At 37.6% G+C, this 24,664-nt stretch overlaps 1 protein-coding gene across 9 annotated transcripts in view; it reads left to right on the top strand.

The window, feature by feature from the left end:
• The window catches only part of AGFG1 (ArfGAP with FG repeats 1), a 32,641-nt gene that overhangs the window by 2,356 nt on the left and 5,621 nt on the right, over positions 1-24,664 (top strand). For 4 of the 9 annotated variants that reach the window (XM_044432868.1, XM_044432862.1, XM_044432861.1 and 1 more), the window contains exons 2-10: positions 4,274-4,367; positions 11,385-11,500; positions 13,771-13,933; positions 14,474-14,627; positions 18,914-19,033; positions 19,628-19,702; positions 20,832-21,035; positions 23,627-23,807; positions 24,585-24,664. In XM_044432868.1, coding sequence (XP_044288803.1) covers positions 4,274-4,367; positions 11,385-11,500; positions 13,771-13,933; positions 14,474-14,627; positions 18,914-19,033; positions 19,628-19,702; positions 20,832-21,035; positions 23,627-23,807; positions 24,585-24,664 — 1,187 coding nt within the window. Of the gene's footprint in view, positions 1-1,638; positions 3,812-4,273; positions 4,368-11,384; positions 11,501-13,770; positions 13,934-14,473; positions 14,628-18,913; positions 19,034-19,627; positions 19,703-20,831; positions 21,036-23,626; positions 23,808-24,584 lie in introns of those variants that run through there. The other 5 variants (XM_044432865.1, XM_044432863.1, XM_044432869.1 and 2 more) reach the window with 5 other exon arrangements.

Consider the following 24,664-nt stretch of genomic DNA (forward strand, 5'->3'; position numbering starts at 1 on the left):
CATGTTCCCATTTTTGCTTACAGTGTATCTGTATGGTATGTAGAGATCCTTTGCATATACAAACAAGCCCAATAGAATTCTTGTTAATAGAAGCCAAGCCACACAATATAAGAAAAAATAAAAGGACCCTGATGACCTATGTTTGTGAGGAGAACTAGGTCTTATTCCTAGTAAATAAAACCAAGTAAAATGTTCTAGATGGCAAACACTTTTTCCCCATAACTCAGTAAATGCTTATAACATTAGGGCACTTCATTGTAATAATCAATGTTTTTCTGTAGCCAAAAGAGAAACTACTTATTCAAGGAATAACTGTAATCCTAATAAATGTAAATACATGGATACTGGTGAAAGTGGGATAAATTAGTTCATTCTTTGGATATAGATATGAAGGCATAAAAAACCCCTTAGAAAAGGGGGGATTTTCCCAAAGACCTTTTCAGTGTTTATTTCAAAAGTTAAGGGAAACACAGATTATTGGGGGGGGGGATTAGAATGTTTAAACATGAGTGACTGCTGAATAAAATATGTAGAATACATTGGGACACTACATCCCCTCTGATTCTGTTCTTCAAGTAGCATCCCTACTTGCACAATGGAGATTTAGTATATCTGAGAGCCTCCAGAAAGCTTCTGAAAGGGCAGGTCAGCAAAGCTCACAGAAATTGGCTTCACCAGCCTGCCCTGATTCAGAAAAGAGTATTTCTACTTATCTGGGGATTTCTTCAAGGAAACATGAAATCTGTTGTGCAAGCAGTGGGTCTTGCTTGTGCAATGGATTCAGAAAGAAAGATGCTTGCACAACTGAAACAGCATGGGCATAGCACCCTGCAGGATAGTGTCCAGTGTGTACAAATGTTATTAACCAATCATTACACCCTGAAGTTTAAAAAATTACATAATGTAAGACTAGAGATGTAAAATGTCTGAAAATTTTGAAGGTGTTTTGTATTTTCTTTGTGAAATTCCCAGCATAATCAGTTCTTCCATTTGTTAAAATTCTTGATGAATTATTAAACTAATCTGTCTTTTACTGATGGACATTTAGGACTGTTCCAAATCCTGCTCGATTTCCCATCATGAGACTTGCTTCTGTCACAAAGTCCTATGGATTGATGGGTTGGTTATCCCATCTATTCTTCTTTAGATCTCTCTCTCTCTCTCTCTCTCGATTTTTGTCTATCAAACTCACTGCAATACTTTAAAAAATGTTCCCAAGTAGAGCACATTGCTAAGAAATGTTGCCTTAGCTGTAAAACCTTTTACCATTGCCACCAAAATAAATAGCTACCTAAAAAGCACCTAAAATAAAAAATACCTAAGAAGAACTCAGGAGTCTGATTCCTATGCAGTAGAAATGAAGTTCATGCTAATGAGTAAAACTTAAGATGCTTATTCATGGCAATTTAAAAACAGAAATACAATATTTTGAATTATAGCTCAAAGGTACTTACCTTTATTTATTGAATATTTCATTTTTCTGCCAAAAGTGGAATTCAGGATAGCTAACAATGATCAAATCTAGATTAAAAACAAAACTGTAGTTAAAACTTGAACATGAAATATTAAAGTAAAAACCGTAAATGTTAAACAGCATCCAACCAATGAATACCTTCTTCACTTCAGCAGCAGTGAAGCTTACATTCTAAAGTTCTGCTTGAATAAAAACATATTTGTAAGTGGAAGAACAGCAGATAAGAGAGCATATGTCCTCCTTTGGAAGAGAATTCTAGAACCTGGAAGTAGCCACTGAAAAGGCACTCTTGTGGACCAACCACATGCAGTTCCAGTGCCAGTGAGACTAAGAGAAGGCCTCTTCCTAATATCTTAATCAGGTCAGACCTGTACTGGGAGAAGAAATATCACAGCCAGAACTTTAAATAATCACCAGAAACAGACAGGGAGTAGAGCAGATCTAACAAGGGAGTAATGTGCTCCCTACAAATCACTCTGGTTAACAGTGAAATTTCCAGATACTTTCCAAACAATTTTCAAAGGTAATCCTACATAGAGTGTGTTAGAGTGGTCCAAACATGCATCACTGTGGCCAGTTAAGAAATAAGAATGGATGTAATTGAGTATTAGCCTCAGCAGTGCAGATGGACTCCTGCCCACCACTGAAACCTGCATATTCAAGTTGAGGCTGAATCCAGGGTACACCAAAATGGCAAACCCAAGTCTTCAGTTGGTATAACCTTATGCAGCACTGGTTGAATTCCTGTTCTCTTACTTTTGACCAGGAGTGCATCTCTGATGTCTGAATTAAAATTCAACTTTCTTTGTGCTCATCAAGTCTTTCGTAACATCAGGTACTGATTCAGAACTAGAACAGCCTCCTTGGATTTAGGTGAAAAGGAAAAATAGATTTATGTTTCATCAGTATACTAGTGACATTGAACCCTGGAACATCAAATAACCTTTTTCTGAGTTTTCATGTATGTTAAATAGCATGGAGAACAAGATAAAAACCAGTGAGAAATGCTAGGCCAAAGACCATGTTGTCATTCTTGGCAGTCTTCTGAAATAGCCTCTCCAAGAAGTACTGGACCTCACGTAGAACAGTGACTCCAAGTTCCACCCCAAACAGAAGCCTTAGAAGGATCATAGAATAATATAGCTGGAAGGGAACAAGGAAGCCATTGAGTCCAACCCCCTGCTGTTGCAGATCACCAATTTGCACTGTCCCAGTGATCAATGGTATTGATAAGAATACATTCTTGTTCAGTTCCTGGCACAGGTCATATGCCAAGGCCTAGTATAAGTCATCTGTCAAAAGAACTAAGGCAGTGTCTTTCCCATATTTAGGCCTGAAGCCAGATGGAAAATAATCTAGATGATTTGCCTCATGCAGAAACTTCAGGAACTAAGAACCTGCTACATGCTGGAGCACCTTGCTTAACAATGGACTACCCATAAATTATCCAGTACAATAGGATTCAGGGGGCATATGTTTTATATCCACGAGAGTCCTATTTTATTTGTACCCTGCCTTTGTGCCAGAAATGGCACTAAATTAAGGCTTCTGAAAGGAGCTCTAGCCCATGTATGCTTATCCTTGTTTTGCTGACTTCACTCGAACCAGCAGGCTACTTGTTTGTTCACTCCCTGGAAAACCATTTGGCTCTGCTCAACATGGAGCAATGATGGGATCCATCAAGGCCACGCCCCCCTTCTAGAGATCAGCCACCACCACTTTGCCAAAATATATCTGGTTACCATTTCTAAAAGGTTATCTGGGAAATGCTCTGTTAATAAGCTCTAATAGCTTTTCATTTAGACTAGATTTCCTTAAACTCCCTTTCAATCAAATCCTCAAATAGGAAAAATTTCTTCCTTTTCTTCCAGTTCTTCCTGTTTCTTGGAGAGTCATATTTTCAGGGACTACATGGTGATGTTCCCTGTGGTCATACATAATATAGAAACCTAAAATGTATTATTTATAGCTTGGTTTTTTCATAAAGTTGTCATATTTGGTATATTAAATACAAGGATAGTTGGGAGAATAATTTCATGTTTACTGAGGTGATACTGAATAATTTTATGAACAAACCAAGTAATGCATTTTATGTTTCTAAAGTAATAAGATGACTTAAGCTCTGTAAAAAACACAATGAAAGTAAGCATTTCATATTTTTCTATTTTTCCCAGAACCTCCAAAAATTCAAAATTTTGGAAATTGAACATTTCTGGAAATTTTACATCTCTATCCTTGGATATACACACATGAGAACAAAAAGATGTCTTCAAGATAGATTACTAAAACTTCAAGGCTAGTAAGATTCTCAGTAACTACACAAACTCTAAACCTCAGGTACTCTACTTCAGATTCTCTACCACTCTTACACTTCCATTTCCAACCCATTGGCCAAATTTTCGTGTTTTGCAGTGATAAAGTTTTGCAAAGTAATTACTATTCAAGGCAACATAATGAGACCATATATTTGGGAAGTTTTCAAAGCACTATATGTATTAAAATTGCTCCAAGGCTTGAAAAGAGTAAGTGCCACTTAAAATATAGGGCTAACTATGTGTACTGATACCTGGAAGTGATTTTTAATAATTGCAGAATTCAAAACTAAGGTTATTAGGCCTAATTTTTAGTGTCTCGAACAGCTACTTCAACACAAGCATTAACATTGAGGAAAGGGTAAATTTCTTTCAGTCCTCATGTTTTCTCAAATTGTTGGCAATTTTAAAAATTAAAATGTTGTGGAATCTTCTATTTTCTTAAACAATTCTTACAGTGACTATCCTAATACTTAATGTTTTATAGGCGAGGTTTAAATCCACCTCATAGAGTGAAGTCCATTTCTATGACCACATTCACACAGCAAGAAATAGAATTTCTCCAGAAACATGGGAATGAAGTAAGTATTTCTTGTAGAATACATAATCAACTAAATTGATTTTAAAATAATAAACAGTCATTTAAAGAACAGAGTTTACATTTGATCAAACAGACAGTAGCATTTAGATGTTCATTCTGAAAACAAGAGAATTTGGGTTTTTTCTTGCTTTCTGTAGAAGGGGAAAAAGCATATTAGTATATGTGAGCAATATGAAGGTTTTCAGCTCTGGTGAGATGGAATTGCGAGTTTGGAATAGGAGTGATGTTTTCTAGGTTTCTGCTGATATATTTATTTTTTCCACTGATACTTGTTACAATTCAGCATGCTGCTACAGTGAATTTTCCAGTGTGGGTGTGACTTCCTTTCTAAAAATGAGTGGTATTTTATCAGAAGCGCTCATTCTTTCATGTTGCCTGACTGGATACTGTCACAGTAGCATACTGTTGCTATGCTTAGAGACATGGGGAAGTTGCTTGAGGGAGATCTTTGAAATTACCAGAAAATGTAATTGTTTTGTAAGATGAATACAATTTTTATGTTATAAAAAGTATAGATTCTGGAATTTTTAAAGAAATAATCTCTAATAGTACTAACAATCTAACTTAAATGAGGAAATGTTTATGTTTGACATCTGATGTGTGGTGTCTTGAAACTACTGTATCTCGTGAGCTGAGTGCCTCTCTTAGGCACTAAGTATCTCAGCCTCTCTACCAATGTCACAAAGCTAAGTCACCAAATACAATCAAGTTGTAGGTTTTTCTTAATTAAAAGAATGATAGCAAATCATTCTTTTAACTGTGAAACTTAAAAGAATGATTTGCTGTGAAATTCTTTTAAATGTGAAACTTAATTCTGCCTTATTTTTATTCAGTCAAAATCATTTGCTTGCTGAGGAAAGTAGTTCTTTATTCCTCCCTTAAGAATGTAAAAGTTTACTGCTATTAGTTTAACATGATTACTCTCTCCCCCCCTCATTTTTTTCTGATAAATGCACAGGCAAGCAGAATTCCACTTGAAATAGAAGGCAGATAATAACTACATCTTTCACAGAACTTCTGTTAGCAGAAATACTTAGAGAAAAAAAGCTGGCTTGCAAACAGAGGTTCACAGTTGTAGGAATCGAGTTAACTAGATACTTCAGTTATTTTTACTCCAACAGACTGAATATATAGATATTTTGCCTAGATATTTAAAGCATTTGTTCCCTGCTTTTCAGGTGAAAGGTTCCCAGAGTGGCTTACAGATCAATAAAAAGAACAGCGCCTGCCTAAAGCCTTTTACTACAAAAAGATACAATATCAATGAAAGAAGGGAAGATGTGCAGGAGAAAAAAAATTTAAAAATCTAGGCAGTTACCCTTAATGTTTGAAAGCCAGTATGACAGAGTGTGGGACGGAATCTATGTGATGAGTGTATTTATTCATTTATTTAAAACTTTTATATGCCTTCCTTATGCATGGCATCTCAGGATGGAGTTGAGGTTGCCACTTCAATCAAACACCAGGCACAAAGCATTTTCCTTGCAAATCATTCTTTATTGCTTTCAAGTGCAAATCACCCAGAATGGACCTCTGAGCATGCACAGAGTGGGTTGTTGAACCCAGTGTAGTTAACCCACTTCTAGGAACTCTCCTTATGAATGTGCCTTGGCTCCCTGGCTCTTCGGAACAGGCTCTCAGAGGGTGAGCATGCCTTCTCTCCACATGCTGCTCATTCAGTTGGGCGCCTCATCTCTAGTGATACCTTCTCACAAGGTCGATAACAGTGGCCTGTCCCATGTCTGAGAATTCCTCATCCTCAGAGAGCCCTTCCACTGGCAGTACATCTTGGCTTTGGGGATGTGTCTGTCCTTGAGATAATTGCCCTGTAATCGTCCTATTTCTAAGAATTTTGGCCTATCCTCCCTAATTCAGGATAAAATCATAATATACATAAATAAAAATAAAGATATAAAAAACAATGCAAGTAATTAAGTGGTCTGGATTGCACCATAGATATGCTGAAAAAGGGTTTTTGCCAGGCACCTAAAACTCAACAAAGTAGGCAACTGGTAAATCACAAGAGGTAGTGCATTTCTCAGTTGGGGTACCACCACAGAAAAAGCCCTCTTCCTTGCAATCTCCTCCTTAACCTCCCTGTTGGGGAGGAACACAGAGAAGTGCCTCAGTTGGTCCTTCCCAAACAAACTCATCATGCATACATGCTAGCTGTCACTATTGTAAATCCCAAGAGGTCTGCATATAGAGAAGTGTCACATTTACCTATGGGATCCCTGTTGATGGTGTCTAGGTTGTTCAGTTTCAGGGGTAGTGAGCAGATTTTGTCCCCATTGCAACAATTCCCTGAACAAATAAATGCTATTAACATATATAGTAACCAGTAAAGGGGGCAGTTCAGATGTAGGATGAGGACTAAGCGTTTTCATAGGAGTGCTGCTTTTAGAATCAGGTTTGATGTTTGTGTATGTGTGCAAGGGCTCATCCAGCAATTCATGATGTGTCAACTTAGAATGTAAATTGTTGTCAAGTGTTTAGATAGACACATACTCTGTTTATATTCTGGAAGTATAAATCCCATGGTGATGTTTACAAATATAAATGGGAGGAGCTATTCAGAAATAACATCCAACCATGCTTATAATTAAGAAATGAACCTTGCACTCATATTTTCTCTTGCCTTGTATGTAGTGTTTTAGTAATTTCCAATAATCACATACCTTAAACCATAGCTACATTTGATCCAAACAAATGAATAGAGGCCTGCAAACCAAGATCAGAAGTAATTGCTAGGTACAAGACTTACATGAGCTAAAAGCTTCTCCCACTTTGTTCTTGGGTGCTAAACCCTTTTTGTCGTCATGGAAATAAGATTCTCACAGCCTGACATTCTATCCCATGTGTAAATTGGCATGTTCTCTGTTGAGTACTGGCCTCTACCGTATGGTAAACTTAATGCCTCAAGTCCATGGCTATTTCTTGCAAGATCCATCCTCAGAATTCTCTTGCAGTCAAAAAGGGTTGGTCTATTTGTGCCAAACTTCAACTCTTTTACAATACACATACATACAAATATCAGCTTCATTATGTATAAGTTGACCTTGTACAAATGAATCATTGATAAGAGCCAAGAACTGTGCAGCTCTTAGATTTTTTTCCCCTCAAAATTGTTCTATTATTATTATTATTATTATTATTATTATTATAACATTTCTATGCCGCCCCTTGCTGAAACCTCGGGGCGGAGACTAATGACTACTGTTCATATTATACTTCTCGGGAAGTATAATATGAACAGTAGTCATTAGTTGTTTAAAGATACAGAAATTCAAGCTTCTTCAAGGAAATAGTATTAAAGGGTCAGTTTGTAGGCCGTTGTGGAATCTAGAGCAGTTGCTTATATTCTTAATGTAGTTCCCAAGTCTTTAGTACATTCTCTTTGTGAGCATGCAACCAGGAATGACCCTATCTCTTGATATGTGTGGATGACTTTAAAAACTTGAGGCATCCTACAGATATCATATAAGCTACAGGGTTTCTAGGTAATAGCTGGAATGCAGGTGAGGAAGTTTATATACTCAAACTTTTCAGAGGATTTAACAGTTTTAATTTAAATTAGTTCACTCTTTACAAGGATTTGAGTATAATAAAATAACTTAATAGCAATCTTTGTTCTCTTGAAAAAGATCCCATAGGGACCTTTCTTATGCTTTAGATATTTCTTCAATGTTAATATTTTAACAGTGAAAATTCAGTCATAGTTATTTCCTGCCTGTGTTTATGACAGCCAGCTATTCTTGGTCATCATCCTCATTTGTGTTACTCAGGATGAACCCTGGGGAATCTTCATGTGCTTCATTGGTGTTCAGTGCTGACAACAAGTCTCTGTATGTAGAAAGGTAACAGCCAAGAAATAAGCTGTGCCGATGTCACAACAACCCGCTCTGGCAATAAGCATGATGTGTTGGTTGTTCTCTTATCAGTGCACTCAGCAGTTGATCTAACTCCTTGCTGATTAAGAACCTAAGAAGAGTCATGCTGGATCAGACCAGTGGTCCATCTAGTGCAGCATTCTGTTCACACAGCAGCAAACCCGTAGCCCACAGAATCCCGTAAGCAGGATATTAATAATGCAGCACTCACCTGCCCAAGTTTGCTAGCAACTACAAGGCCATCCTGCCTCTGATATTGGAGGTAGCATATAAACTTCAAGATTAGTAGCCATTGATAGCCTTCTCCATGAATTTGTCCAGTCCTCCTTTAAAGTTGTCCAAATTAGTAAATTGGAGTCCACCACTACATCTCATGGAAGTGAATTCCATATTGTAACTATGCAGTCTATACTTCCTTTGATCTGCCCTGAATCCCCTACCAGCCAGCTTTATGGAATAACTCCAGGTTCTAGTATTATGGGGGGGAGAGAGAAATTGCTCCTTCTCCACTTCCTCTACCCCATGCACAATTCTGCACGCTTAAATCCTATTTCTCCCTACTTGCTTTTTTCCCTAAGCTAAACAACCCTAGCTGTTGTAACCTTTCCTCATAGGGGAATTGTTCCAACTCTTAAAATCCCTTTAGGCTTTAATCATTCTAAATAATTTGGTTTCATTTTGGGTTGTTTTGTTATGGGGTTTTCAGGGTAAGAAATTCCAGAACTTGTTTACTATGGCCTTCTGCATAGTACAAAGAAAAGTTAGCTTGAGTGTCATAGAATAGTTGAGTTGTAAGGGGCCTGCTGTTGTCTGTGAAATATCTTCTGCCAGTGTCATCTTCAACTGCTGCTGTTGCCTAGTAGTTGAGGTGGAGGAACTCCTGAAGAACATTACCATCAGAAATATCCATTCTCTTCTGATGTGATGTTCTGCACAAGTCAATAATGCTGGGGAAAATTGAAGGTAGAAGAAGATGAAATATGAAATGGCTTGATTCCATAAAGCCTTAAGTTTACAAGAGCTGCTCAGGGCTTCCAAGGAACAAACATTTGGTGGGCATTCATTCATAGAGTTGGTATATGTAGGAGATCACTTGATGGCATGTAGCAAGAACAAAGCTAGTGTGATGTCATCAGCAAACTTGTTGACTTCACTGTGTCCTTCCTCTTTGATCCTACTGTGGGTATCTGAAGGACTTCATGGCAGGAGTGACTTGTCTCTGCTTCTTTGATTACAAGTCATTTAGGACCCACTATTTTGTCACCCCTTCACCCCACCCCCAGAGTTAGCAAAAGCCAGCTTGGCAGATGCTTTTTGCAATTTCCTTTTTGACAGCCACTGAACAGCTCCTCAGATTGCTCAGGTGGCACATTGGAGGGTCTGACAGGAGTAGGGAAAAATTGTTAAATATTTCCTTTAAAAAAAGTTTTATTTTTGTGTTTGCCACATTTGTGCAGCTGTGGAGGTGTGCAGCTCCACAATAGTACCATTTGGAAGGCTTAGCTGTATCAGTATCCTGGGAGGAGGCTACCTCCAGTCAGAGTACAGAGCTCTAAACAGGCTTTTTCTTTGATTACTCTTGACAGATGTCAAAAGATGAGCTGTCAAGACCACAGGCATGCTTTACTCATAAAAAAGAGCAGACAGGATTTATAATCCTTTGCAATAAGATCCTGCTGTTTTATTGCTTTGTTTTTTTTTGTACCACATTGTCCTAAGGATGAGCTCACCTTTCCAGTTCTGCTTAAGATTCTGAGTTCTTAGGAATATGAAAAATGTGATCCATCCACTTCTAAAAGTAACTGATGATTCGGCAGCCTACATACAGTCCTTGTAAAGAAACTACAGGAAGTTTTGCCAGAAGAAAACCTTTTAAAAGGAGCAGGAGTCTCAGGAACTAATGGAAAAGAAAAATTATTCTTAGGACAGTGTAATGTGTAAAAAAAAATAATATTGCTGTGAAGGGGTGCACTACTCCTTTTTGTAAGGAGAGATCTCTCATACCTTTGAAAGCTTGTCTTGTCATGGCTGTGAAGCAAAACTAAAGAGAAGAAAAAGCCTATCTGGAATCTCTTTGGGTCAGTGTCCAGGGTTGATAGCACTGTACAAACACTATGCATTGACCAAACCCTATGAAATGGGGCAAGGAAGGAAAGCTTAGAAAAAAGAGTTTTTCCCAATAACTGACACAACTGATACTTGCAGAGAAGAAGGAACAATCAAAGTGATCTTTGCCTTCGTGCCTTGCATTTTTCTTTTTTCTTCCTATGTAGTGATTGCATTTTGGAAAGAGCCAGTAGAACACACAAGATGCCTGATACCCTGGCTTTGCTAGTCTTTTCTTCTTGTTGTCAACTGAAACTCTCCCTTTATCCCCTCTGCAAGTTTGCTTTCCTGAATTGGTGAAGTTGTTACCATGTTGGCTGCAAGAGGGAGTGGAAGTTAGAACTCACTTCCCCACTCCAAGGTTAGAACTCTGTCTCTAGCCTTTGGGCTAGAAATCCAAAATATCCTCTGGCTCCTCAGATGCTTTCTAGGGGCCCTAGGATTGTTCCCTCTGTCCTTAAGGTGCCACAGCACTTTGATGGTTTTAACTGCATGAAAGACAGTATGAACCATGCTAGAATTAATCTTTCAGTTGCAATCTTTTGTGAACTTTCTAAATAAAGTTCATATATGTTCTTGATTAATGAAAAACAGGCTAAACTCTTCCCCCCCGAAAAAAAAAGTCTATTTGAACATCTGAAACAAGCCCATTAATAGTATGATTGGTAAGAAGCTGATATTGTTCCTTAATAACTGTTGCAAAATGTATTTAAATTTATTTATATATATAAAATATCAGTGTGCTGTTTTAGTAGCTTTAAATTTTTACTGCCATGGTACCAGAGAAGAAGTGTTAAATGTGTTGAGAGAAGCAATAACAGTACCTCCTTAAGCCCATGACAAGCCCATTATGTGTTCTGCTTTTTGGTTTAAATAATTGGTATGTGGGGGGAAAAAGCCTTGTGGGATTTGATGACCATCTTTAATGCACACTTTATTTTTCTTAAATAATGAGACTGCGATTGATTTAACCTAATACTGATTTTTTTTTCCTTCAAAAGGTATGTAAACAGATTTGGCTAGGATTATTTGATGATAGATCATCAGCAATTCCAGACTTCAGAGATCCTCAAAAGGTCAAGGAATTTCTGCAAGAAAAATATGAAAAGAAAAGATGGTCAGTACATACATTGTTTAGTTAGTAGTTTAAAACTACTAATCTTTTAAAAAGATAATAGAAAAGCCATTATTTACTTATTTTATACTGTTAATTTTTAATTTTATATTATTGTATCTCAGTGTATTTTTTGTATTTTTGTATTTAAGTGGTAATTTATTATGTTCTATTGTATTTGAATGTATCTTATTGTGTTGTAAGCCGCCCCGAGGCTTCGGCAAGGGGCGGCATAGAAATGTTATAATAATAATCATAATCATAATAAAATTAAAATCCACAGGCTTTTATTTATATTGCTAGTGATTCTGTGTGGGTGCTTTGCAAAATCTTTCTTACTATTTGTTTATCTCTGCTATTCCCAGTGTTGTACCAGTTCCCACAGCATCTCTGGATGTTTCCCTAGGCACCCACTGAGGTTTCCTGTCCTTCCTGTTTAAATATATGTAGAGAGAGAGTATACCATAGGTGTTCTGGAAAGCAAAGCACTGGTCCACAGCTGTCTTGCCTGTGTTCCTTTTCCACAGAATGTTTCTCAGGCTCTTGTGGGACCAAACGCATTCTTAAGAATAGAAGACTCACATGCTGCTTTGCTTTATAAATTTGCCAGTCAGCCAGTAAAACTGTTCTTGAAGAAAATGATAAATTACCCTCCCCCTACCACTGCCTGGTAACTTTGGGAATTTAAGGAGAGGAGGAGGGTAGAACTTGGGGGTTATTTGGGTTACCCCTTCTGTAGTATATTTGTTGTCTGGGGTTTTGGGGGGCAGGGGTTCTCTGAGCATCACCAGTTTGAAGCGAAATAATGTGTGTTTAATATTTGTGCGAGAGAAGATCATAGCTAAGTGATAGATCATACATATTACAGACAGAAGGCCCCAAATTATTTCCCACAGCACCTCTCAGTTGAACAGGAAAATATCTTGTCAAAACTTTGAACAACCCTGACGTTCAATGTTGATGGCACTGAATTAGATGTACCAATTGTTACTCACTATAAGGTGCATTCTTATATTCCTTTGGAGATCAAGGAAGCCTCTACCTTAAACTCAGTTTCTTGGCAGCATCCATTATCCTCTGTAACTCAACTGGCACCCATTGCTATCGTTGTGTGAAGGTGCTCACAGTATTTTGAATTATTGAATTTTATTCAGCCAGGGCGGCTTATTTTATTTTACTGTATATATTTTAATTGTTATTGTTTTAATGTATTTTGTATTTTATTTGATGTTGTAAGCCGCCCTGAGGCCTCGGCAAGGGGCGGCATAGAAATGTTTTAATAAATAAATAAATAAATAAATAAATAACTTTTCTTAGATTTCCAAATAGGCCTAAAAGCTCAAAGTGTCCGCTTAAATGCTTATCCCCTATCAGGCACTGGGGCTTCTTTTCCTTCATATTATGATGATGGGGTTTCCTTAGCCTAGGCCTAGGGTCCATGCTAGGCTGGGAGAAATCTTGCATTTCTTCCAAAGGATCAAGAATCCCTACTCCTTAGTATGTCTGGAAAGCAGATAAGTTAAAATCTGTGTGTTGCCTAGCATAAGCATGAAATTGATGCAAATCCTGGACAGTTTTATTTGCAAGGAAACCATAATCAGATTTTTCCAGGAAGAAGCCCAATGTCATTGCATTTCCTATCGTAATTTAGAGCCAGCGTGATGTAGTGGTTTAGAATGTTGGACTGGGAATCAGGGGTACCAGGTTCTAGTTCCCACTTTAACTATGAAGTAATTTAGTTTCATTAGCTTGCTTTCAGAGTTCTAGCTTAGTGTACTGTTAATTCAGTTCTTAATGTTTGGTATTATTACTAGTTGCAAAATGTCATACATGTTTGTAACACTTTCCAGATATGCAGCATAGTCTTTTCTCTCGATTTGGAAGTAGTGTACCTTAACTTCTGACATAAACATTCAGGACTGAAATAGCAAACATTATACTTAAAATGACATTACCCTCTATTTCCATTCACTGTATCCTTTAAAACCAGTATTGACAAGTTTGCCAGTGATTTTACAGTTGATTACAGGCCAGCTGAAAATGAATTGAAATGGATTACTCATGAAAGTACCTATATAACTGTTGCAGAACATTTGGACTCCAGAGTTCTTGTCATAGTATAGGTGCTTCTTGTAACGGCTTCTGCATGGTGACTGTTTTTCAGTGTTAGTTGCCAACAGTATAGTGCTTGGAACAGTAACATTGAGTTATCTGCTAACAATAAATTTCAGGGCTGCTATTTATTTCATATGTGATACATTTATCTGTCTTAGGTATGTCCCACCAGAACAAGCAAAAGTTGTGGCATCTGTCCATGCATCTATATCTGGGTCCTCAGCTAGTAGTACAAGCAGTACGCCAGAAGTAAAGCCACTTAAATCTCTTCTGGGAGAATCTGCACCAGCATTGTGCTTAAACAAAGGCACACCTACCCAAGTAAGTAATGTGCCAAAAAACCTGGCTGAATTTGCCATGCATTGTTCAAAATCTATTACTCACTGCCTAGTCCATTGGTATTAGTATGGTACTTTGCTCAGCTCAGTGCTGCCTGCTTCTAAGCCAGTGGTAGGCAACTGCAAGAGGTCTAGGTGTCATTTTATTTTACAATGCTCTCAGTGCTTGTTCCCCTTGTGTCTACCTGTCTTTTGCCTCCCAGCACCTAAGACAACCTTTCCCATTCAGCTGTGAAGAGTTTTTTCAGCTACACCAATAATCATAGGAATGGGCTGTAATGTTTCCCTTCCTCACTTTGAATACTCTGCACAGTTTTGCATCACTTCAGTCAGTGAGCGCCAGAGATTTTACTACAGTTGCTGTTCTCACAAACCTCCTTGTTGCAATACAATTTAGAATAGCTTGATCTGGATGAAAAGTAAATTGGCTTATAAAGGTAGTGAGTCCCTCCACATCAGGAATAAGTCTCTGGATTGTTCTCTACTCATGTTTGTTTAGCCAACTACAAATTGTTGTTTACAGTCTCCTGTTGTAATTCGGTCTCAAGGACAGTCACAAGAAAAGAAACAGTTTGATCTTCTCAGTGACCTTGGTTCGGACATATTTGCTGCTCCTGCTCCTCAGTCCTCAGCTACAGCAAATTTTGCTAATTTTGCACATTTCAACAGTCATGCAGGTAACAGTATTTCCTATTTCTAGATTTGGTATTGAAAATTAATAGTGAAATCCAGCTCCTTGAAATGCAAATAATGTACTTCTGCAAAGAATGAAAATCAGACTACTGCTTTAATGATTTGCTTCAATAAGAATGGCTATATTATACCATTAATGGACTGCAATTAGTAATGAAGAAATTGTAACAATTTGAATGTGTCAAGGTATGTACACATAAAGCAGGAAATTTGGTCTATAAAAATGCAAACTGACCAGATATTGTCTGCCTTGATTCTTAAACAGCTGTCAACATCTCTCAGAGTAGGAGGGACAGGGAGGTAACAAGAGGTAGTTAGACATTTACAGAACATACTAGGAAAATTGTTGACCAAGTATATAGTGGAACTAAGGCAAGAAACAGCAATGAGAGAGCCCATGTAGTTTGGACTGTCTTGTTTTACATAAGATTGTTTGTTTGTTTGTTTGTTTGTTCGTATACTTACTATCCACTGAATCAACCCAAAGGCCCTTGAAGTAGATTACAATCCATAAAACATATAATAACAATAAAAACAGTGATTAAAAATTCAGTATACAAAAAAATGAAGCAGTGCACAACTGAGGGCACATTAATTTAAAAGCATTCATATTAACAGCAGCTTTAAAAGTCTCCTAATTAAATTATTAAAATACCTAGAGAATAAAATGCTTTTGCCTGGCACTGAAAAGACTGTAGTGAAGGCACCAGGTAAACTGCTTTTGTGAGGCTGTTCTACAAGTGGGGCACAACTACTGAGAAGGCTGCTCTTTTATTAGCCATTCTCCTTGGAGGATGGATCATTCAGAAGGGCCTCCAAAACAGATCTTAAGGCTGAACATGTGGGCCAAAGCTGTTTGCTTTATGTGTTAAAAGACGCACTTTGAATTGGTTCCGGAGCTCCACTGGTAATCCGTGAAGATGGTAAAGTATTGGTGTCACATAGGTGCACGGTCCTATTTGTACCAGCAGCCGAGTCACCCTGTTCTGTACCTGTTTCCAGACTAACATGTTACAATAGCTATCAGAGTGTGGGTGACTATAGCTAGACTCTGCCTGTTCAGGTAAGAGTTGTAGTTGATAAATCAGTTGCAACTGAAAGAAGGCACTCCTGGCCACTGAGTCTACCTGAGACTCAAGTGATAGTTTTGAGTTCAGAAGAACCCCAAGCTACAAACTCTGTCCTTCAGGAGGAGTGCAACCCCATCCAGGACTGGTAGAATCTAGTCAGACAGACTGTCCACCAACAGCACCTTCATGTTATCTGGATTGAGCTTGAATTTGTTGGCCCACATCCAGTCCATTTTCAAGCTCAAGCAGTGATTCAGAACAGAAACCACCTCACCTGGATTAGATGAAAAAAGAGATATACAGCCCCCATCTCCAAATGACTTATCTCAGCAGTTTCATGTATGTGTTGAACAGTATGGGGGGCTGAAGAATCCGTAGCATAATTGCTGTGGGGAAGAGCAGCTGTCTCCCAGCACCACCATCAGGACACAGTTGGCCAGGTAGGACCAGAACCACTGTAATACAGTGCCCCCAAGTACAGTACTCCCCCGTCTCTCTCATAGCAAAGGTGGTTGTATCAGGCTAGATGGCTATATGCTGAGAACTATTTGATAAATCACATGTTTGATCTATTTGATAAATTACATGTTTACAGTTAATTTAATACTTCAACATTCTTATTTTGACCCATTATCTTAGACCCTGTGATTTTAAAATCACAACACTGCTACATTAAAAAGTCACCTCAGTTTCATGGCCGGATTCACAGACTGCAAAATTCAGTGTTTTCCTCAGGGAACAGAAGAAATACTAGACTTTTCCAGGGTAGAGGCTCCCTGGGACATAGTGGCTTTTTGGCAGTCGCTGCTACAGCAGTTGCTCTTGTCTTGGGAACCTGCCATGTTTGCTGTAAAATAGCTTGTGGGCTGATGTCATACCATGATTGTCATTCTAGAGGTATTATGGAGATGAGGATGGCTCCCACTGGCTAGTATGAGCAGTTTATTATTTATTGCTTAAACATATAAACTTGCTTCTCTGTTATCATAGTATCTTAAACTGAACTTTTGGATGGGCATTGTACTGTATGTGGAATCCCAACTAAAGATCATAATCTTAGTTATATCACGTATTATATTTGTTCACAGTACTTGAAATATATTATTCAATCTATACAATAGCCGTGTGTGTGTGTGCACGCGCACACACACACACACTCCCCTGTATAGGGCTTTTGAATACAATATTTCAGTCAACTGTACAACAATCCTGTAAGACAGGTTGGTATTCTTGTGGACAGAGAGCTAAAAATATAATGACTGCCTTGGGCAAAGTTTGAAGTAGAGACCTGAGTTCACAGTATTACCTACTATACCAGACCATCTTCTGACTTATGTTTAAAAAACAAGAAGGGTGCTTTTTAAAGAAGGAACATTGATGGACCATTCTGTGGTCAGTGGCACTTACAGGGTACTGTGTAAAATTTCTACTTTTACACTGTCTGAGGATGGAATGCCCAATTGCTTAGGGTGTAAAGCAGTGTGCACTCCCACTTCTGTGAGATAGGGGAAATATGCCAATTTGACTGGGATTACACCTAAAGTAAGGGCAGGCTGAACATTGCAAGAAAGTTTTGGGATGTTATGGCCCAATGAGCCCAGGAGCAAGGAACATGAAGGTAGGGAGCAGAGTAAATTTCTGGAGAGAAGAATAGGTAAAGAATTATTTCTCAAGAGAAGAAAGGTATTGAGGTGACCAAAGACTCTGGAGAAATATCGGAGAAGTCAACATGCTATGCTAATAAAGGATAAGGGAGTAGAACAAAGGCTTATCAAGAGACAAGCTGGATAAAGGGAGGATAATAACATAGGTGGTGACCTGAAAAACATGATTCAAATGAAATAATGAGTATTGTAGATCTGCTGTTGAAGGAAGCAGCAGCAAAGGAAAGGGATGGTGCTTGGCTTGTACATGTGTGACAGGAAGTAGGCTGACAAGGAAGGGTTGGAGAACTGCAAACCAAAGTCCAGAGTACCAAGAGGCATATGCTTGCTAAGTCTGGACTCTGTGGGATGGAGGGAACTTACAAACTGTGGATTCCACGGTTACTGTACTGTCGTGAGCTGGCAATCTCAGTTGAGTACTGGGATGGGCTAAATTGTGCATTGGTTTGAACTAACTCTTGTAGCCAATTCTCCAGCTGTGCACTTCATGGAATGTTGAGGAAGATATATGTAATTTCAATGGAAAAGTCCTTATAGTTACATGTAATTTGTTACATACCTAATGTTCCCAGTCTTTTAAATAAATTGCTGTCCTCATTTGTTTTCCTAAGATCTTAATTTGTTTTGGGCACATAACCAAAATATGCTACATTATTTTTTAAAACATTTTCTATTGACTATTACCTCCTTTTAAAGTATGGTGACTTCTTAAAGGCCACAATCAAAAGAGGAGTTTACTTACTTTTCCAGATGTATTGCACATGAACTTCTGCTCCAAAAGCCACTTGCCATGTATCAAGGAATGTAGTTTGAGAAACGCACCCAAACACTAGGATGCTGAGAACTTGCTAGCTCCTTTCAATTTCAGCCTACACGATGGCCAAATTTAAAAATGTAAAATTAAAAAACTTAAAATTGCTTTTCAGTGCAACGTTGAGGCTATCTAAATGGATGCTATATTATCAAAGAACATAGAGCCCCTGGCTATGGGGTGGCAAACAAATGCAATGCTTACAAATGCAGAGCAATAATTAATAGATACAGCTGCTTCAGTGCTCTAAAATAACCAGCTATATAGCAGTGCAAAACATAGAAGACAATATCCTAGAGGAACTTCCTAAGCTAAATTGTGTGAGCAGGAAGTTGTCATATGGAGTTGTTCACTGCCCAGGGACTGTTGGGTGCAGTTTAATAATCTAATATATAAAATAAATGTCATTCTTTTAGATGCAAATTTGTGGGGGGGAGGGAATGTAGGCATCTTCATGCCAAACTGAAAGCTGTAATGGAGGTATTGTGATCTCAGAAGTTTTTTCCACATGAGAGAGGAAGCCATTGGATCTAATGTTTTGCATGCCCACATAGAACTATTAGGTTAGGACCAGGATAACATTTCTACTATATCCTGTTATTTCATGAGTGCCATTTATATCAGTGGCGTGTGTGAAGTACATCCTACCCTCAAAGCTTGATTCAGTTTATGATCTGTTTTTATTTTCATACCATTAACATGTTTTGTTCATTTGCAATTTACAGCGCAGAACTCTGCAAATGCAGGTTTTGCCAACTTTGATGCATTTGGACAGTCTAGTGGTTCGAGTAATTTTGGTGGTTTCCCCACAGCAAGTCAGTCTGCTTTTCAGCACCAAAATACAGGTAGAAATGCTCTAACATTGTTAGCCTCTTCAGTAAAAACTAATCTGGACACATAGTGTAGAATATCTCTTAACTTCTTCCTGCACCTACTTGTCTTAACACATATTCTGAAGCTCTGGGGAAACCTGAAATGAATGCTCCCTTTTGTTTGCTATATTTGGTGTGGGTTGTGTTGATTTTTTCTGGCACGAAATTTTTGCATTCTAGCTTCTTAATTATCCCTACACATGAAATAATCTGTCATATTTGTGGGCAATATTGGATTATATCTAAGTTAAAAGGGAATCATTTGTTTTCTATCTTCCAAAATGACAGACAGTGTGCTCCAATCGGAGAAAAAGCTTGTTTAATGTAGTACAAGTGTATTCTGTTTAACAAAATATCTCATGTGTAAGGGCTTTTGCTTTGCTCTTTAATTTGGCTACACTGTAATAAAGCTTGCTTGGAATGACACATTGCTTGTCTTGATCTATGGCTGACTTACTTTCTTTTTTCCTTTTCCTTTTTTAAGTGTGTTGTCTTAAGACTTTATTTTAAAATTTTGTTTTTCCCTTTTGTTAACTTTAACCCCTCACACAATTTCTGGCTGTCCAGCGTTCAGAACGCTTTCATCTAGCTGCAGTTTTGGTGAATTTACTACTTCTGCTTTCCCTCTCCAGGCTATGCGCAGTAAGTTCCACCATGGTGGGAAACTCAGCTCACTTAATTTACAGTGCCATTTTTTGTTTCCATTATCATGTCCAGGTTTTCTTATATTAGTCTTTGCTTTAACAGATCTTGGCTTGTAATGTTATTTGTTTCATTACATTTATTAAGAACCTTCCCATATATAGAGAGTGCTAGCTAAAGTTAAAATAATTTCTTCTTACTGCAAATCAAGTATAAATGTAACTGAACAGGAGAAACTCATAATTTAAAACACTTAAAAAGAACTTGCCTGGGATTTTACAGTGATAGAGCTGGCAAGTTCTGTGATATTCTTTCACAGACTTCACACAGACAAGCCTTTCAAATGTTTTCTTGAATCACATTGCCCAAGACATATGCCAGTATTTGCGATGTAGACTTTATATCCTAATTCCGTAGTAGGTAACCTGGTTTTTGTCAGTGTTTCGAAGTACAATTCCCGTAAGTCCCAGATAGCATAGCCAGTGGTCAAGGACTATGGGCATTATAGTCCAAAATATCTGAAGGACAGCAGGTTATATGTGCTAGTGTGCCCTCTATTTTTTGGAGTGTATGGTGGCAGCCATTGTGTGGAAGGTTTTCAGTTTAAATTTGAAAACATTAAATATTTGCCTGCCACTCACACTTGTTCCTGTCAAAAGTGTAATGACAGTCTCCTCTGTTTCTCCTTTGCACTCTGTTCTTGAAGTTATGAGATGCACACAGCAGTAATCCTTGAGTAAAAAGTCACATTAATCCTCAGGAACCTTCATTGTTACTCCTCTTACTAGATATTTTTGATAAAGGGCATTTCACTGCTATTAGAAATAGTCAATTTTTTCCATTAAATGAATTCTTGAGTAGGAAATTGAAACTTCACTCATATAAATCATTACAATTCATTTTCTTACAACACCTATGCTTGCAGTGTTCTGCTGTGGTGTTGTTAAGCTAGAGCTTTTGTTTTTGGGAAGTACAAACACCTTCTTAACTAGCTAAGACTTGGGCATAGTAGAAACTTCTAAAATCATGTGTCCCTTAAACCTACCCACACACATAGGCACCAGTAGCATTTGAAAAGACAATTATTGAGCTTGGAAGTATCTATCATGTTTAACTTATCTTGTTACAGGTGGGAGCGCTGGATCAGTGAATGCTAACTTTGCACACTTTGATAACTTCCCCAAATCCTCCAGTGCTGATTTTGGAGCCTTCAGTGCTTCTCAGAGCAACACAACTGCAGCCAGTAAAGCTGCAGTGAATAAATCGAATCTCCAGTCAGCAGATAAATACGCAGCTCTTGCTAATTTAGATAATATCTTCAGCACAGGGCAAGGTACTAATTCTTATTCTTTGACCTGTTCTCTTACACTATTTATCATGGCAGTAGTGGTGTTCTGTGATGTTCTAGTTGACAGGGAAGTTCTTAATACTTCCTGTTGTATGAACTATCAATACCAGTAGCACATTACTTGCAAATTTAATATCAGGGCAGTCATGTGAGCACAGGGAACCTGGTAAAAGGAAAGGTAGTACAGGAAAAGCGTTAAGCCCCAGTGTGTTTAGTTCTCTGCTTCATATCAAGCTCCAATTCTTGGTTATTGGGTCAAATCAAGTCAGTATGTGTGTGGGGGTGATGACTCAACCAATCTATGTGAGGTGATGAAGCTTTCAAAGAAATTTATCTTTTTCAATATACCTAATGCTATTACAGAATTCAGTAGATGGCAATAATGGTAACCCTTTGCATCTGGATAATTCTTCAGACTTTGTTTCTATGTTGTTCTGCCTATTTTTAATCTATTTCACAATGTGTGAATGTGTACACCCATAGTACCAAAAGAAACCCCTTCACATTGATATAGAAGTGATGTAGTCAGCCATATTTCACACTTTAGAAAAGCGAAATTGTCTGAACGTTTACAATTACTCATCCAGCCATGTCCCTGAAGCCTCTGTTTGCAAAAGCTACAAATGTACCAAAGCTATCATTTTTACAAATACAGGATACTAGTGTCTTTTCTGAAGCACTGTCTATAATGAATATTTTGAGAGTGACTGTGTCAGTTTGCAGTAAAGAATAGGATAATGTCTTGGCTCAATATAGCTTTTGATTATCTTGGAAGTTGTTACTTTTTATATTTCAGTCTTCCTCCAAGAGATGCAGGGTGCCATGTGGTTCTTTTCTCTGAGTCAACCCTCCATTGTAATCTTGTGAAGTGGATTGATTGGTTGCAATGTATAACTTTTTTAAATTGTAATGAGAACTTGTTGAATGGTGGGCAAAAATAAATAATGGGCCAATGAACACACAGCATCCTGGCAGAGAGAGGGATAAAAGCCTTGCTATTTATTTAGCTTTCTAACATCAAAAGGGTAACTTAGAGGTACAATTAAAACAATACATTAAAATACAATTTAAAGCAAAACAATTACAGGAAGGAAAATTATTAAACATAGCACTTAATCTTACACACCCATGTACAGGCTACAAACCTTAAATAAAGCAGTCTTTGGCTGCTGGTGGAAGGAAAACAAGGAGCAAACCTAGATTCCCTTGGGAAGGAGATACATAGCCTGAGAGCAACCACCAAAAAAATTAAAATTATATAAATGGATAATATGTATAGCAGTGCAAACCAGTTTCAGCCTATTTCATTAAAAATCTGAATTCAGTTAGAAAAAGAACCTTCTGTACCAAAAAAAAAAGGGGGGAGGGCTTAATATCTGCAGCTAAGTTGGGAAAAGGACCTTTACTGTGGGGCAAATAGCCCTCACAAATTCATTGAACATTCATCCTGATAGTACTCAAGCAGTAATTTCCAGCCTCTCCCTCCTAAATTTAAGGCTCTTAAGGGTCATGATTGTCAAATATGTAACTGTCATTTATAGAACAAATAATATTAAGCCAAAACTGGCTGCTGTTATTGTCCTTTTAATTTTAAGGTGTTGATGCTGTCACATGTTTCACTTGAGCTTTTTGGAATTGAAGCAATTGCATTGCTTATTTTGCCTTTTATTTTATTTATTTATTCGTTTATGGTAAGCCTAGGCACTTAATGTATGGCCCAAATCTTATTATCTTAACATCTTGCATTAAACTTACAATCTATCTTCTCATTCACTGAAATAAAACATAAGTATTTATTTGAAAATGATACAAATGGAAACCAAGTACTTTACTCTGATGTCCCATCACTTGGTCCACTTTATTGCCAGTGTTCAAGTGACCCATATCTTTCATTTCTGTACATTCAGTACCAGACTTGTTGGCACATTAACCACATGAGTGAGGCTTGCTTCAAATGGCCATTGTCATGTGACAAGCCCTTCACACAAATCAACTCTATATTTGCTTTTGCCCATTTCAGTCTGCCCCAGACAGTTAAAGAAAAAATATTTACAGTGGTGTGGACACTACTGTTTTATCTGCTTGGTTAAAGCAAGCATTTACATGTCAGTCTTAATAGGTCTTCCAGACCTTCATTAAGCTGATCATACTGCATGTAAGTGTTCAGCCTAGGCCTATGATGCCTATTTATTTAGGCATCATAATCCATCTACCCATGGTTTTGTGATATTGATAAAGTATATAGATATATAATAGAGTTAATACATAAATATAAAAGCTAGAAAGCTCTGAGAAAAGAATCTAAGCATTCATATTTTTGAAAAATGGAAGATGAACACATTCTTGAGTTTGATAGAAAGTTGGAAGAACTACTCCCATTCTTCCCTAAAGATACATTGAACTTATTGGGAATATGGCTTTGAGCATCTTAAATAACTGAAAACTAGGAAAATATGTTTTTAATTCCTTAACAGTTAGATTACCAAATAAATAATTATCATGGCTAACTTATGGTCTAAAGAATTTTAATGTGAATTTTTAATCTGGCATGTGGTTTTGTTTTGTTTTGTTTGTAGGTAGTAGTGATCAAGGAAGTGGATTTGCTGCCAGTACAGCACCAGCAGGTCCTGTTGTGTCTGCTCCAAACCAGCCAAGTACATCTTCAGACAAATATGCAGCTTTAGCAGAATTAGACAGTGTATTCAGCTCCACAGCAACCTCTAGTAATGCATATACTTCCACCAGTAATGTTAGCAGGTACTCTTTCTTAATAAAAGTTAATGTAAACCTATTATATTTGCCAATAAAAATGCACAAATTTCTGAAAATCCATAATTTAAAAACTGCAGATTCTGTTCCAGCAATGTTTTTAAGCCTATGGCCTTCCAGATAATAATTGGACTCTATTTCCCATCAGTCTTAACCTTCATGGCTAATGGCCAGGGACAAAATAATGCAGCAACATCTGAGGAGCCATTGACTTCTCAACCCTGAGTTCAGCCATGGATTAAGTGGATGTGGAGGTTTCCTGAAGCTTAAAGCCTACTACAAAAATCACCAAGTAGATGTTAGTATCATGAAATTAAAAGCAAATATACTGGCAAGTGGAGAATGGGGCCTTCAGTATTCTTACTGCCTAAATTATCTTCAGTGATAAGTCATCTGTGTATGAGTAGTTATATCAGTATTAATTCTATAACTGCATTAAACCTGTTGATAGTGCAATGCGTGTAAAGTTTGATATTAGCAGTGTCAAATTGAATACAATCTTGTAACTATCTGGAGGTGCTGGATTCTGTTTGGTACCTTATCTAAGTTCCCTTTGTCTTACTGCTTTGGATTATTATGCAAACCACTGGCTAGAAGGGAATATGGCTGGTTTTGACTTGTGCTTTAAGAATGGTTGCATCTAAATTAAACCAGTTGTTTTCCTTAAAATGTGGTACAACAGGTATTTGTGCTTTCATATACACATATTAGTTGCAGCTGTCTAAGTAACTGGCTCTCATATTGATGAATACAAATTATTTTCAGTAATGCTTTTGGAACAGTACCAGTGGGTACTAATACACAGACACAGCCTGCATCATCAAGTGTATCTGCTCAGTTTGGAG

The sequence above is a fragment of the Varanus komodoensis genome, unplaced genomic scaffold (genome assembly GCF_004798865.1).
Source record: "Varanus komodoensis strain SLA01 unplaced genomic scaffold, ASM479886v1 scaffold25, whole genome shotgun sequence".
NCBI classification, from domain to species: domain Eukaryota; kingdom Metazoa; phylum Chordata; class Lepidosauria; order Squamata; family Varanidae; genus Varanus; species Varanus komodoensis.